The sequence below is a fragment of the Geotrypetes seraphini genome, chromosome 9 (genome assembly GCF_902459505.1).
Source record: "Geotrypetes seraphini chromosome 9, aGeoSer1.1, whole genome shotgun sequence".
In the NCBI taxonomy this organism is placed as follows: domain Eukaryota; kingdom Metazoa; phylum Chordata; class Amphibia; order Gymnophiona; family Dermophiidae; genus Geotrypetes; species Geotrypetes seraphini.
In genome coordinates this window covers 30,824,354-30,840,602 of record NC_047092.1, presented here as the reverse complement: position 1 = coordinate 30,840,602, position 16,249 = coordinate 30,824,354, and the positions used below count along the sequence as shown (strand labels likewise).

The following is a 16,249-nucleotide window of genomic DNA, read 5'->3' as shown; positions in this document are numbered from 1 at the left end:
ACATGCTTGCAAGATGTCCGTATCGAGGCTCTGTCGGATGACATCACCCACTAGTGAGAATACCTGCCTGCTTGTCCTGGGATAACACCTGTTACGGTAAGTAACTGTGCTTTATCTCAGGACAAGCAAGCAGCATATTCTCAACATGTGGGAGACCTCCAAGCTAACCAGAATGGGATGGAGGGAGAGTTGGCAAACATGTGGGAGACATCCAAGCTAACCAGAATGGGATGGAGGGAGAGTTGGCAATTTAGGAGAACAGATTTTGCAAAACGGACTGGCCAAAATGGCCATCACGCCTGGAGAAAGAGGTAAACGTATGAACCGAGGACCAAATGGCAGCTTTACGGATTTCCTCAAGTGGAGTAGAGCTGAGGAAAGCAACAGACGCCACCATCACTCTGACCCTGTGACCTGTGACTCGACCCGGCAGGGAGAGACCAGTCTGAGCGTTAACAGAAAGAGATACAAGCGGCCAACCAGTTAGAAATGGTCCGCTTAGAAACAGAACGACCCAATCGATTAGGATTGAAAGAGAGGAACAGCTGGGGAGCAGAACGATGAGGAGTAGTGCACTTCAAGTAGAAGGCCAGCGCACACTTACAGTCAAGAGAATGCAGAGCCACTTCTCCAGGATGAGAAAGGGGCTTCGGAAAAAACACAGGAAGAACAATGGATTGGTTGATGTGAAACTCAGAAACAACCTTAGGCAAGAACTTAGGATGGGTACGGAGAATCACCTTATCATGATGGAAGACAGTGAAAGATGGGTCAGCTACCAAGGCTTGAAGCTTACTGACCCGATGGGCAAAAGTGAGAGCAATAAGGAACACAACCTTCCAAGTAAGAAACTTCAAGTGATCCCGCGCAAGCGGCTCGAACGGGGTTTCATCAAGCGAGTATTACCACGTTAAGATCCCAAACCACAGGAGGCGGTTTAAGGGGTGGATGAATGTGGAAAAGGCCTTTCATGAAGCGGGAAACCACAGGATGAACAGAGATAGGCTTCCCCTCAATCATAAGAACATAAGAACATAAGCATAAGAACATAAGCAGTGCCTCCGCCGGGTCAGACCATAGGTCCATCATGCCCAGCAGTCCGCTCCCGCGGCGGCCCAAACCTGTCTGAATCACCAGAAGGGGCCCCCTTGCCACCTTGGTTTCCCATTTAAGTCCTATCTTCCCATCGAAGTCCTAACCCTCCGGTCTTGCACATGCACGACCTGGTCGGGTTTCTATACTTATTTCCTGGATACTTCTCTCAGTATCCCACGATCCCTTTATCCCTCAGGAATCCGTCCAATCCCTGTTTGAATCCCTGTACCGTACTCTGCCTGACCACTTCCTCCGGTAGCACATTCCAAGTGTCCACAAACCTTTGGGTGAAAAAAAACTTCCTTGCATTTGTCTTGAACCTATCTCCCTTCAGTTTCTCTGAATGCCCCCTCGTACCTGTTGTCCCCTTCAGTCTGAAGAATCTGTCCCTATCCACCCTCTCTATGCCCCTCATGATCTTGAAGGTCTCTATCATATCTCCCCTGAGCCTCCTTTTTTCCAGAGAGAAGAGCCCCAGCCTATCCAACCTCTCGGCGTATGGGCAGTGTTCCAGCCCTCTTACCAGTTTCGTTGCTCTCCTTTGGACTCTCTCAAGTACCGCCATGTCTTTCTTGAGGTATGGCGACCAATACTGAACGCAGTATTCCAGATGTGGACGCACCATCGCTCGATACAATGGCATGATGACTTCCCGCGTCCTGGTTGTGATGCCCCTCTTTATGATGCCCAGCATCCTGTTGGCTTTTTTCAAGGCTGCTGCGCACTGTGCAGATGGCTTCAGTAATGCATCCACCAGCACACCCAAGTCTCTCTCAAGTCTGCTGTCTCCCAACAATGCCCCCCCCAATTTGTAGTTGAACAACAGGTTCTTTTTTCCTATATGCATGACCTTGCATTTTTCCACGTTAAAGCGCATTTGCCATTTGTTTGCCCAGTCTTCCAGCTTCTCCAGGTCCCTTTGCAGGTCCTCACACTCCTCCCTGGACCTAACTCTGCCGCACAGTTTGGTATCATCTGCAAATTTTATAACCTCGCACTTTGCCTCCGTTTCCAGGTCATTGATAAATATGTTGAAGAGTAACGGCCCCAGCACCGATCCCTGTGGCACACCGCTTGTGACTCCCCGCCAGTCAGAATATTGACCCTTTACTCCAACCCTCTGCAGTCTTCCCGACAACCAGTGCTTGATCGGCTGATGAAAAGCAGCAGTGACACTAAGGTGGACTCGAACCGAAGAGGACTTGAGTCCAGCGCCAGACAAGTTTAACAGATAGTCCAGGACAGCAGATAAGGAGGCAGATAGTGGCTCCTGCTGCCGAGTAGTACACCAGGAAAAAAAGCGGGTCCACTTCTGTTGGTAACATTGGTGAGTGGACTCCTTCCAAGATGCCTCCAGGACGTCCAGCACAGGCTGTGAGAACAGGAACGAGGGCATTGAGTCTCGAGGAACCAAACCGTCAAGTGCAGAGACTGAAGGTTGGGATGAAGTAGAGAACCTTGACTCTGCGTAAGCAGAGAAGGAAAAACAGGCAGAAGAAGAGTTGCAACAGAAGGGAGAACCACGACTGTCGGGGCCACCGATGAGCTATCAGAATCATGGTGGCACTCGTGGACTTGAGGCTGACGAGAGTCTTCAGAATCAGAGGGAATGGAGGGAATGCATACAGAAACAGGACCGTCCAGTCCAGCAGAAAAGCATCCGCCTTGAGTCTGAGAGGGGTGTAAACCCTGGAGCAGAAGCAGAGCAACTTATGATTGAGGGGGGACAAGAACAGATTGACATCCGGAGTCCCCCAACGAGCAAACACTTGATGCAGGGTCAAGGAATGGATGGACCACTCGTGAGGCTGCAGAAGACGACTCAACCTGTCCACCATACAATTGTGCTGGCCTTGAATGTAGACCGCTCGAAGGAATATATTGAGGCGGATGGCCCAATCCCAGAGCCGCATCGCCTCTTGGCACAGGGACAGGGACCCCGTGCCCCCTTGTTTATTGATATAATACATGGCGACTTGGTTGTCCGTGCGGATCAGCACCACTCGGTGGCGAAGCAGGTGACAAAAAGCCTTCAGTGCGAGGAAAATCGCTCGAAGCTCCAGCAGATTGATGTGACAAAGGCGGTCGGCACTGGACCAAAGACCCTGACTGTGAAGACCGTCCAGATGAGCCCCCCCAAGCATAGGTTGACGAGTCCGTCATGAGGACCTTCTGCGGAGGGGGGGGCATGAAACAGAAAACCTCTGGAAAGATTGGAAGAGAGCATCCACCAACAGAGAGACTTCTTCAACAAAGGAGTCACGACAACATGTCACGAGACAGAATCTCGATCCTGGTTCCATTGGGACGCAAGAGTCCATTGTGGAATACGGAGGTGAAGTCTGGCAAAAGGAGTCACGTGAACCATAGAGGCCATGTGACCCAGGAGGACCATCAGGAGCTGAGCCGGGGGCCGAGGACAGATCGGCCATCCTTTGGCATAATCGAACAAGGGCCGCTTGACGAGGCCGAGGCAAGAAGAAGCGGAGACGAACCGTGTCCAGAACTGCTATGATGAATTCAAGAGACTGGGACGGACAGAAGTGGGACTTGGGAAAGTTCACCTTGAAGCCGAGGCTCTGAAGGAGCAAAATGGTCTGATTCGTTGCTCGCAGAACCTCGTGGCGCGAGGACACTTTGATCAACCTGTTGTCGAGGTAGGGAAACACCTGCAGGCTGCAGACACGCAGGGCCGCAGCTACCACAACTAGACATTTTGTGAAAGCCATCGAAGAGGCCGCCAGGCCGAAGGGAAGAACACGATATTGGAGGTGGAGATCCCCCATCCGGAATCTCAGATACCGGCGAGGCCGGGTGAATCGGAATATGCGTGTACGCCTCCTTGAGGTCCAGTGAGCACAGCCAGTCCCCCTCGTCCAAGAGGGGGTACAAGGTAGGAAGGGTGAGCATTCTGAACCGTTCCCTAACCAGAAACTTGTTCAGAACACAGAGGTCCAGGATCGGACGCAGATCCCCCATCTTCTTGGGTTCCAGAAAGTACCGAGAATAAAATCTAGTATTTCACTGGTCCGGAGGAACCTCCTCAACCACCCGAAGGCGAAGAAGGGCCCGCGCTTCCTGCAGAAGGAGAGGCAGCTGAGACCGGGCAGAAGGAAACTCTCTTGGAGGAAGGTCCGGGGGTAGGTGACTTAAGTGAAGGGAGTACCCCTCCCGGACGATGGAAAGCACCCAACTGTTGGTGGTAAGACTTTCCCACTGGGCATAGAAATTATGGAGATGACCCCTGATGGGGAGGGAGGAAGACTCCAGGAGGAAGGGAGCCCAAAGGCTCAGACTGGAATTGTCAAAAAGACGGCCCAGGCTGGGCCTTAGCTTGACGCTGCTGCTGCTGTAGCCGCTTCAAAGGAGGCCTAGAGAACGCAGGAGTAGATTTCTGCAGGTACCTCCGGAGAGGAATTTTATATTACCGAGCTGGAGGGGTCTTCAGCTTAAGTCTCACCAGAGAAGCAAAGGACCATTCGTGTTCCGAGAGGCGCTTAGTGGCTGCCTCGATGGAATCATCAAACAGCTCATTACCTACGCAAGGGAGATTGTTCAGATGATCCTGGAGATTCGGATCCACGTCCACAATCCGGAGCCAAGCGGGGCGATGCATGGCGATCGCAAACGCAGAGACCCTCGAGGACAACTCGAAGGCGTCATAGGCCGCCTGAAACATATAGAGGCAGAGCTGGGAGTGGGTTGCCTCGAGGAGACGAAATTCCAGACGCTGAGAATCCGGCACATCCTCCCGGAACGAGCGGAGGGCGTCCACACAGAACCGGAGGTAGGACGTGAAGATAAAGTTATAGTTGAGGACACGGGTTAGCCATCATTGAGTTTTGATAAAGACGACATAGAAACATAGAAATAGACGGCAGATAAGGGCCAAGGCCCATCTAGTCTGCCCACCCTAATGTCCCTCCCCTACCTTCGCCCTGTGAATAGATCCCTCCCCTACCTTCGCCCTGTAAATAGATCCCATGTGACGATCCCATTTGGCCTTAAAATCAGGCACGCTGCTGGCCTCGATCACATGCAGTGGAAGACTATTCCAGCGATCAACCACCCTTTCCGTGAAAAAGAATTTCCTGGTGTCAGCTCATAGTTTCCCTCCCCTAATTTTCCACGGATGCCCTCTTGTTGTCGTGGGACCCTTGAAAAGGAAGATATCTTCCTCCGTCTCTATGCGGCCCGAGAGATACTTGAACGTCTCGATCATGTCCCCCCTCTCTCTGCGCTCCTCGAGTGAGTATAGCTGCAATTTGTTTAGCCGTTCCTCGTATGGGAGATCCTTGAGTCCTGAGACCATCCGGGTGGCCATTCTCTGAACCGACTCCAGTCTCAGCACATCCTTGCGATAATGCGGCCTCCAGAATTGCACACAGTATTCCAGATGGGGCCTCACCATGGATCTATACAATGGCATAATGACTTCCGGCTTTCGGCTGACGAAACCCCTGCGTATGCAACCTATGACTTGTCTTGCTTTGGATGAAGCTTGCTCCACTTGATTGGCAGCCTTCATGTCCTCACTGACGATCACCCCTAGGTCACGTTCTGCTTCAGTTCTTGTTAGGATCTCGCCATTTAGGGTGTAAGTCTTACATGGATTTTGGCTGCCCAGGTGCATAACTTTGCATTTTTTGGCATTGAAGCTGAGTTGCCAGGACCTAGACCAGCGTTCCAGTAGGAGTAGGTCATGCATCATGTTGTCGGGCATTGAAACATCATCTATTGTGCATTTGCCCACTACATTACTTAATTTGGCGTCATTGGCGAATAATGTTATTTTACCCCGAAGCCCTTCTGCCAAGTCCCTTATAAAGATGTTGAATAGGATTGGGCCCAAGACCGAGCCCTGTGGCACTCCACTGATCACCTCCGTCATTTCAGAGGGTGTGCCATTCACCACCACCCTTTGAAGCCTACCTCCAAGTCATTTCCCAACCCATTTCGTCAATGTGTCACCTAATCCTATAGAACTCATCTTGCTCAGCAACCTGCGGTGTGGTACGCTATCGAATGCTTTGCTAAAGTCCAGGTACACGATGTCCAGGGACTCCCCAATATCTAGCTTCCCCGTCACCCAGTCAAAGAAGCTGATCAGGTTGGATTGGCACGATCTCCCTTTTGTAAATCCATGTTGACGGGGATCCTGTAGATTCTCCTCATCCAGGAAATCTTATCCAATTGGTGTTTTATTATAGTTTCCATTAGTTTGCTTACTATCGATGTTAGACTCACTGGTCTGTAGTTTGCTGTCTCCATCTTGGAGCCTTTCTTGTGGAGTGGAATGACGTTAGCCGTCCTCCAGTCCGACGGGACGCTGCCTTTCCTAAGGGAGAGGTTGAAGAGCTTGGACAGTGACTCCGCCAGGACATCACACAGCTCCCTTAGCACCCTGGGGTGTAGGTTGTCAGGCCCCATTGCCTTGTTAACCTTGAGCCTTGACAGCTCACTGTAGACACTGCTGAGCGTAAACTCGAAGTTACTGAACGGGTCAACTGAGTCAACCCTTGTCTGTAGCTGAGGGCCAAATTTGTCCATCATACGGCCCTCCCTGCCCAGAGGGCTGGCAACGTACACCTTCGAGGGGTTGGACTTCTTCAAGGAAGACTCAACCACCAAGGACTGGTGAGAAAGTTGAGAACTCTTCACCAGGATCGTACGGTAGCAGGACTCCAACTTGGAGGGAATGGCCATGACCGCATAGGGGGTCTCTAGGTTCAGTAGAAATGTTTGCCGTGAACCTGGTACAATGGCAAGCGCAGTGCCTCACGGTGCTGATGATCAACACCCATTTTTGCCAGGAATTCCTGGGTATAACGGGATTCAAACTGGAGGTCCAGGTTCAAGGCCCTACTCATGTCAGAGATGAAATGAGTAAAGGAGGAGTTTAGAGAAGAAGACTCGCCCTCCTGAGGAGACCACGAGCGAGATCTGGGGGCAGCCGAGAAAGAGGGAGAAATTTCCCTTGAATAGTGAACCGGGGCCTCGGAATTCCGCGAATGGGAGATGGAAGAGGCTCGACTAAAATGTCTGGGGGGCGCGGAGAGGTGGACTTGGGAGGATCCCGGAGTCTGAGGAATCCGCTGGTGGAGCCTTGGAGAAGACGGGGCAAAGGCAAAGTCCTCCACCAATTTTGAAGAAGACCCTTTAGAGCAGGGATCTCAAAGTCCCTTCTTGAGGGCCGCAATCCAGTCGGGTTTTCAGGATTTCCCCAATGAATATGCATTGAAAGCAGTGCATGCACATAGATCTGCATGCATATTCATTAGGGAAATCCTGAAAACCCAACTGGATTGCGGCCCTCAAGGAGGGACTTTGAGACCCCTGCTTTAGAGGCTTGTAATTGACTCAATGGGGAACGCACACTGGAGTCCAACTGTGCCTGGAAGGTATAGCAGTCGGAGACCTGCCCCGAAAGGGCGGAGAGGGCCGGATTTTCTTATGAGGGGCAAGCCTCGACAAAGCAGCGGGTGAAAGGCGGGTCCCCGCCCTAGATCCACGAAAAGTCACAGGTGACTCGGGGGATGACGAATCGCTCGAGGAAATCCAACGAGTCTTGCAGGCACGGCCCTGAGACATGAGAGAAGGCCACTCAGGCTGGTCAGACCGAGGCTGGGTTGAGACCGACGTCAGAGGCATCGAGGTCGGGACAAGTTGGCTCACCACCGAGGAAAGTTGCGTGGTAAGTATAGCCTTAAGCATATCCTCGAACATGGGCACCGAGACCAAGGGCTATTGGATCGTAGGTGCAGAAGTGCGCTCCTTCAGGGGCGACCTCGAGGAAGAGTATTCCCTACGTGAGGAGGCATGCTTAGAATGATGTTTCAAAGACACCGACGAGGCGGCGCTCACATGAGACTCTGAGGTAGGCTTCTTTGTCGGCATACCTGAGGAGGCAAGAGGAGACTTACTCGAGGCCAGAGTAGCAGGAGGAGCCGAGGCCGGAGCCTTTGAGGTCGAGGGGAACTTAGAGGCCGAGAACTCAGAGGCCGAGGCGTCCAAAGAGGGCGCCGAGGGCAAGCTCGAAGCCTGTCCCACAGGATCCATGGGGCCAAAGAGTTGAAGAATCTTGGCCACCCTTCGACGAAGAGCTCGTGGTTGTAAAGTCACGCAACGAGTGCACAATTCAGCGCGGTGCTCCGCACCCAGGCACTCCACACACCAACGATGAGGGTCGGTGATGGAGATAACCCGATTGCACTTAGTGCAGTTTTTAAACCAGGAACGAGGCCGGGACATAAGAAAAAAGACGGTCGCGGCCCCGCGAGGCAGAACAAGACCAGGAAACTCGCTCAAAAATACACGAACTAAAGAACTAAAGACGCGGGCACAGCGACTTAACCGAAAATAACTAAATAAGCCGCGGTGCAAGAAGGACAATGAGATCGCGCGAAGCAAGGGAGCAGTGCTTCTGGCTCCGTGGAAAACATAGAACTGAGGCCACACTGAGGAGACTCATGCCCTAGGTCAGGCGGGAGGGGCACGTGCGCATGCGCGGGCCAATTGCAAGCTTGTAGGTCTTCAAGCAAGTGTGCTTGCGAAAACGTCTGTTGAGAATATGCTGTCTGCTTGTCCTGGGATAAGGGCGGCTCTCTCGGGGATGGACAATGACAGCAAGGCAGCTATTTTTGGGAGACAAAAAGTGCAATTTACAACGTGGTGTGGGGATGGAAGGAGAGCAATGCTGGATGGGCATGGGGAGAAACAATCATGTTAACTGTGTTAAATATTTTTTTAATGGAGTTAACCATTTAACACATTAACGTGTTAAATGTACAGCCCTAGTATTTTTAAACGAGGAAAATAATTTACAGAGAGGTGTTATATAAATCTCAGTATCACAGAGAACCATATACTGGCATATACTGGTTTTCCCTGTCTAAAGGTAATTACCATGGCACTTCTGTGACGGTACAGAATCTTAAGCCAGACCCTGGTGCCCTACAAAGATGCTAATGTCATGTGTATATTTTCCCTATCAGATCTGCTCAGTCTTATGGACTGTTATGGCCAAACTTTCTCCATGCTCTTACCTAATGTATAAAGAAGTCACGAGCAGGAGGGGGAAAAGCTCATGCTTCACCATCCTTCATCAACAAGCTGTTAGAAAGTAAATGGGTGATCCTATCTAGAAAACTACATAACTAAGGCCACAGAGCATCCACATTAAGTGTCATCCTAAAGCTACATTTTCAGGAAACACTTTTACAGGGACGATCACTTGAAGAAAAATAAAAGGAGTTTCTGCTCACATGCATACTGGCATACAACAGAGGTAGAATAAACACATGCATAAATGGTATACACATACCTTCTCCCCACAGGTCAAAATATTTTGTGTCTACCACATTTCCAGTTTTGCCTAGGAAAAGAAATATATTCAAAATAAATTATGAGATGGTTTAGTTAGCAATCCATAAGATTTTGCATAAGCACAAAAATATTACCAAAGCCTTCTTGCCCCTTCTGGACTACTCTAAGTTTGGGTTCCTTCCACTATTTAGATTCTAGGTCTAAAATTGTGGAATTTATTGCCAAAGAATGCTAGGTTAGAAAACATTAAGAAATGTAAAGCACTCTTATTTGCACCAGGGGGTCCTTTTATCAAGCTGTGGTAGGTGTTTAACGCGCGTTAAACCGCCTGGCGCGCTAGTCGCTAACGCCTGCATTGAGCAGGCATTAGTTTTTTAGCCGGCCGCAGGGGTTAGCGAATGATGAAATGTCCGACGCACTAACCCTGCTAGCGCGGCTTGATAAAAGGAGCCCCAGGTCTATGTGGTATAGAACTCTGTTTTAAAATACTGTAAGATCTCCACCTGTACATTTAGGAATCTTCAGGCCATCAACCCTGGCACTCTCGCCACTGCTGTTTCACCCCTCCTCTCCACATCTATGCTACACAAGTCTGAAAACGAGAAATCTCCTCCTATAACACTACTCTCTCTTCTGATCTAAATACTCTCACTTCCTCTACCCTACGCTCTGTAAGGCACCCCAAACCCCAGCCCTGGCTAATCTCTAAAATCCACTACTTATGATCCTATGCCAGATCTGCTGAACAGCTCAGGGTCAAATCCCATACTCATGCTGACTTCATTCATTTCAAATTACTACATCCACTTAACTATCTCAACTCCAAATCTCACCGCCTCTTTGCCACACTGAACTCCTTACTCAAGGTACCCCTACCCCAAACCCCTCTGTCACTCTCCCCTCACACTATGACAGATTACTTCTATGACAAGGTTCACAAAATTAACCTCAAGTTCTCAACCAAACCACCTCTCCCAGCCCGCTCTATCAACCCCAACTCATCCCTTGCCACCTTATTCTTCCTTTCCTGAAATTAGAGGAGGAAACTGCACATTTTCTTTCATTCTCCAAACTCATCACCTGTTCCTCTGATCCCATCGCCATCCATCTACTTACCACTATCTCTCCTATTATCATCCCCTCTATCTGCTATATCCTCAACCTATCACTCTCCACCATAACTGTGCCCGATGCCTTCATACATGCCATTGTTACACCACTCCTCAAAAAACCCTCGTTGAACCCTACTTGTCCTTCCAACTTTGTCTCCCTTTTCCCCTTGCTTGTTCACTGCCATTGTCTTGACTTTCTTTCATCTCAGGCTATCTTTGACCCACTTCAATCAGGCTTTTGCCCTCTTCATTCTACAGAAGCTGCACTTATGAAAGTCTGCAATGACCTGCTCCTGGCCAAATCCAAAGGCCTCTACTCCGTCCTCATCCTTCTTGATCTATCTGCAGCTCTGACAAGGTAATCACCACCTACTCATCAATATATTGTCCTTGCTTGGATTTCAAGGCTCTATTGCATGGCTTTCTTCCTATCTTTCCCATCGAACCTTTAGCATATGTTGTGCTGGATCCTCCTCCACCACCATCCCACTGTCAGTTGGTGTGCCTCAGTGCTCTGTCCTGGAACCACTTCTTTTCCTCCCCATCTACATTTCTTCCCTTGGTGCTCTAATTTCCTCCCATGGCTTTCAGTATCACGTCAATGCCAACGACTCACAGATCTCTCTCGCTCTACACCTGAAATCTCGAAAGACATTCATTCCCAGGTTTCAACCTGCTTATTTGGCATCACTACTTAGATGCCTCGCTACCTTCTAAAATTAAACATGGCCAAGACTGAGCTCCTTATCTTTGCACATCTCTCCTCTTTCCACATTCTCTATTTCTGTCTTGTTGGCTCGCAAACTTGGGGTAATCTTTGACTCCTCTCTCCTCTTCTTCATATATCCAACACACTGTTATAACCCGTCATTTTTTTCTCTACAATATCGCTAAATCAGACCCTTCCTTTCTGAGTGCACTGCTAACACCCTCATCACCTTGGCTACAACTTGCTTCTCACTGGCCTTTCCGTTAAACCATCTCTCCCTCCTTCAATCTGTTCAGAACTCTGCTGCATGCCTCATATTCTACCAATGTCACTATGCCCACATTACCCCTCTCAAGTCACTTCATTGGCTCCCTATCCATCTCTGCATACAGTTCAAACTCCTCTTAATGACCTACAAGTGTATTCACTCTGCATCTCTTCAGTATCTTTCCCTACACTTCCCCCACCCCACCTCTGTGAGACTACTAATGGAAGTCTCAGCAGCCATTTTCATCGCTGAAAGCATGGGAAGGAGCGAGTGAGAATTGCTCCTGCTTCAATGCACATCAAACAAGGTAGGCCTGGGGTTTTTCCTCTGGGTCTGCGAGGGGATTGGTGGTGTCTGTTTGGGGAGGAAGGGTGAATGCTGTTTTTCTTGTTGTGGGGGGGCCACGTTGATAGTAGTTTCCACATTTATTATTAAAAACAAAATAATGAATGAATGTCCGAACTGGATTTTCCATTATCAGGACTGCTCTCTGCCGAGGTTAGTCCAGATATCAGCATCCTACTGTATGTGTGATGTTTTCTATGTGTGATGTTTTTTTCATACAACAACGATATTTCTCTGGCCAAAGTCAGAAGACCGGCAGTTATTGAGTCTTAATGCCTGGGCACCATTGTCGGGCTGTGCTGGACTTAACCAGGCCTTTTATGCTATCAGTACTATCAGGGATATCTACTAGAGAATGACATGTGACAAAATTCATCACTGTTCCCATCCCCATGAATAACCATGGGAAACAATCCCGTGTAATGCTTTAGTGTTTTATCTCAACCTCAGTCCTTCTACACCAGCATTCTTCCATGCAAGGCTTAAGGGTCAGTGGTTGTGTCCATTCACACTCTGATTCTTCCCTCTAGCCTTAAAGAATTACATGGAGATGGTTTCCAGCGGTTATCCACGGGAATGGGAACAGTGATGAATTTTGTCACATGTCATTCTCTAGTATCTTCCCTATAGCAGATTTTGGTATTATCAGAAAAGAGGCAAACCTTAGCAAACAGCCCATCAGCATTATCACTTACAAAAATGTTAAAAAGAATTAGGCTAAGAACTAAATCTTGTGGCACAGCACTGGTTTCCACTCAACTGATGTCTAATATCTGGACAGGGGCCCAGTTGGACAGCTGTGACCATCATACCATACAGTATGATGCAAAAGCTAAACTAGCCTCAGACATACCAAGCTCAAGGTGCTGAACTTCATAGATATTCGCTTTAGTAGAATGGGGCAATACCTATGTGAAGAGTTAGCAGAGAGTGAGGAGGTAAGGAAAGGGGAACAGCAGTGGAACAAGCATAGCAGCTATAAACAGGGCAACAAACTTTTAATGTTACAAAGTAAAGAAAATTATCGTGCTTCTCTAAGGTAGTAGCTAACAAAATAACATGTATGTGTATGGGGTGCATAAACCTAAGAGAACTGCAAGTGATAGGCGGGAAGAGGCCAATATGTACAGGACCAGGAGAGAGATCTCAGGATGTTAGTTTCTGAAGATCTCAAGGTAGTGGAACAATGCAACAAGTTTCAAGTTTATTCATTCTTGATATCCCGCAAATCGTATTACAGTTAAGTGGCTTACAATAAAATTATTATGGATACAAATAACTAATAGTATTAGAGAAGAAATACAATAATAATAACAATGATAAAAACTTCCTGTGACACAGTAGGATAAGAGGGAAGAAATACAATTTATAATAGGTAAGAAGGGGGAAGGTCAAGGTGGCAGGTCACACAAGGTCAAGGAATGGTCTATATTCTTCAACTGGTGTGATCTATATTACAAGTTGTAAAATCAAATGACTAAGAAAGAGCATCAGTAAACAAAAGTTTTAAGATCATTCTTAAAAATATTGAGAGATGCCTGAAATCTGAGATGACTATAAGAAGGTTCTATAATTCTGGACCCTGAACAGAAAAAAATTGAATTATATATGGAATCAAGGAAAATTTCTCTAAAAGTAGGAATTACTAGGTGATTTTGATTGAGAGATCTTAGAGTTCGAGGGTGGGGGGAGTATAGGGTATTAAGAATTTACTGAGAACTAATGGGGTGTCTGTAGAACAAATTTTAAATAATAATAAAATAATTTTGTAGGTAATTCAGTGTGATATTGGAAGCCAATGAGCCAATTTGAGTACAGTCAGTAAAGGGGAAAGAAAAATATTAAACAAAGTAGGAGATAGAATTGAGCCCTGAGGAATACCAGAAGAAAGACTAAAGTTTTGAGAAGTATGAGCTTCAAAGGAAACATTGTATGTACAATCATTAAGAAAGATTGAAACCATTTAAAGACTGTATCACTGATCCCAATATCTTGTAGTCTAGGTAGAAGAATGGAATGATCCACTACAGGGCTGCCCAAGTCCGGTCCTCGAGATCTACTGGCAGGCCAGGTTTTTAGGATATCCACAATGAACATACATGAGAGAGATTTGCATACCAAGAAGGCAGTGCAGGCAAATCTCTCTCATGCATATTCATAGTGGATATCCTGAAAACCTGGCCTGCCAGTAGATCTCGAGGACCGGACTTGGGCAGCCCTGATCTACTAAGTCGAATGCTGCTGAGAAGTCTAACAATAGCAAAAGCACTTATTTACCCTGTGCTAAGTAATAATTGACATACAGTCATATGAAAAAATTAGGACATCCCCATGAAATATTCAGTTTTTTCTTAAGAAATGTTCACATATTGATGTCAAATCTTTTTTTCTTTTTTAATCTATGGAAAAGAAAGTGATGTATTTGCAGGTAAACAACAAAAATTTTCCTTGATTTACTCATGAAAGAAGATAACCACAAAAATGTGTATTCTAACTGAGGAATAAATTAGGACCCCCCTACACCCTAATAGCTAGTATTACCCCTTTGGCTGAAATAACTGCAGTGAGACGCTTCTTGTAGCCATCTACCAGTCTCTGACATCGGTCTGAGGAAAGTTTGACCCACTCCTCAATGCAGAATTTTTTCAGCAATGAGATTTATGAAGGGTTTCTTGCATGAACAGCCCATTTCAAATCAACCCACAGCATCTCAATGGGATTAAGATCAGGGCTTTAACTCGGCCACTCCAGGAAAGAGAATGACAAGGGAAAAAATTTGTCCCCGTCACCGCCCCGTGACCACCGTCCCTGTCACCGCCCCGTCCCCGTGACCACTGTCCCCGCCCCATCCCTGCAACCACTGTCCCCACCCCGTCCCCACGACTATTATCCATGCAGCATCCATACAAGCCTCAGTACTGCAATATTTAGCTAATTCCTTCCTTATAAATCAAAGTTCTGGCTGCTGAACTAGAGAAAGATGTTCAGCTGGCAGGGCTTTGTTTATAAATTTTTATAAACACAATATTCTACTTTATCCTAAAGCAAAATAAATAAATAGAAATTTTTTTTATACCTTTGTTGTTTGGTTTCTGCTTCCATCATCTTCTCATTCAATTTCTTCCATCCACTGTGTCTTCTCTCTGCGTCTTCCATTTGCTCTGTTACTGTGTCTCTCCCTTCACCCCCCCCCTAATTGGTCTGGCACCCATCTTCTTCCTTCCGCTCTCCCATAGTCTGGCATCTCTGTCTTCTTCCCTTCCAGCGTCTTCTCCCCACTCTCACTTCCCCACTTCCCTTTAGCGTCTTCTCCCCACTTCCCTTCAGCGTCTTCTCTCCACTCTCTGTTCCCCATTTCCCTTCAGCGTCTTCTCCCCACTCTGTCTTCCCCATGTCCTTTCAGCGTCTGTTCCTCTCCATGTCCTTTCAGCGTCTGTTCCTCTCCACCCCCTTTTAGCGTCTGTTCCATCACCCTTCCCTCTTGCCACCTCACCGCCCTTCGGCACCCCTCCCTCCTTCCTACCTACTCAAATCTATCTATCTCCCTCCTTCCCCTTTACCTTCGCAGCGTGTTTTGAGTAACTTCTTCAAAGCCATCGGAGTCTGCAAGCAGTAGCATGCATGTGTGGGCGGAAGCTTCTCTTCTGATGCAACCGAAGTTGCATCAGAGGAGAAGCTTCTGCCCACACACGCACGATACTGCTTGCAGGCTCCGACGGCTTTGTGAAGAAGTTACTCAAAACATGCTGTGAAGGTAAGGGGAGGGAGATAGATAGATAGATTCAGGTAGGTAGGAAAGAGGGAGGGGGCCACGCACGTTCCCTCCCTTAACTGTGGGGACAAGGCCATTCACCGCTCCACGGGGCGGTAGATGGCCCTGTCCCCATACCGGCAATGAGCACTTCCCCCTCTCACCATTTCAGCGGGTTACCCGCAACCACCTTGTCATTCTCTACTCCAGCACTCTCCATTTCTTAATTTTCAGCCAGTCCTTGGTGGATTTACTGGTATGTTTTGTGTCATTGTTGTGTTGCAGGGTCCAGTTCCACTTCAGCTTTAATTTTCTTATAGATGGTCTCGCATGTTCCTCAAGCACCTTCTGATACACAGTAGAATTTGTAATTTTATCAATAAAGTACTGAGCTAAACCTTTAGGTGGTGGCCAAAGACAGAAGGCTGCTAGACTGCACAGAGAGATGCATAAGCAGTAGAAAGGTGGAAGTAATAATGTCCCTGTACAAGACATTGATAAGTCTTCACTTTGGAATACCATACCATATAGTTTCTTATATCACGCAATATTCAGCAAGGAATAATTGAAGCTTACAATAAGATTGGAATTAAGTCATTACATTACTACATTCAATTTTGGAAGCTGTATTTTGGTAAAGCAGT

The 16,249-nt window shown here is 47.7% G+C and overlaps 1 protein-coding gene across 3 annotated transcripts in view; it reads right to left on the bottom strand.

Annotated features, from left to right (window-relative positions):
- LOC117367063 (protein FAM3C-like) overlaps positions 1–16,249 on the bottom strand; it is a 109,240-nt gene that overhangs the window by 24,770 nt on the left and 68,221 nt on the right. For all 3 annotated transcript variants that reach the window (XM_033959283.1, XM_033959284.1, XM_033959282.1), the window contains one exon: positions 9,419–9,469. In XM_033959283.1, coding sequence (XP_033815174.1) covers positions 9,419–9,469 — 51 coding nt within the window. The remainder of the gene's footprint in view (positions 1–9,418; positions 9,470–16,249) is intronic.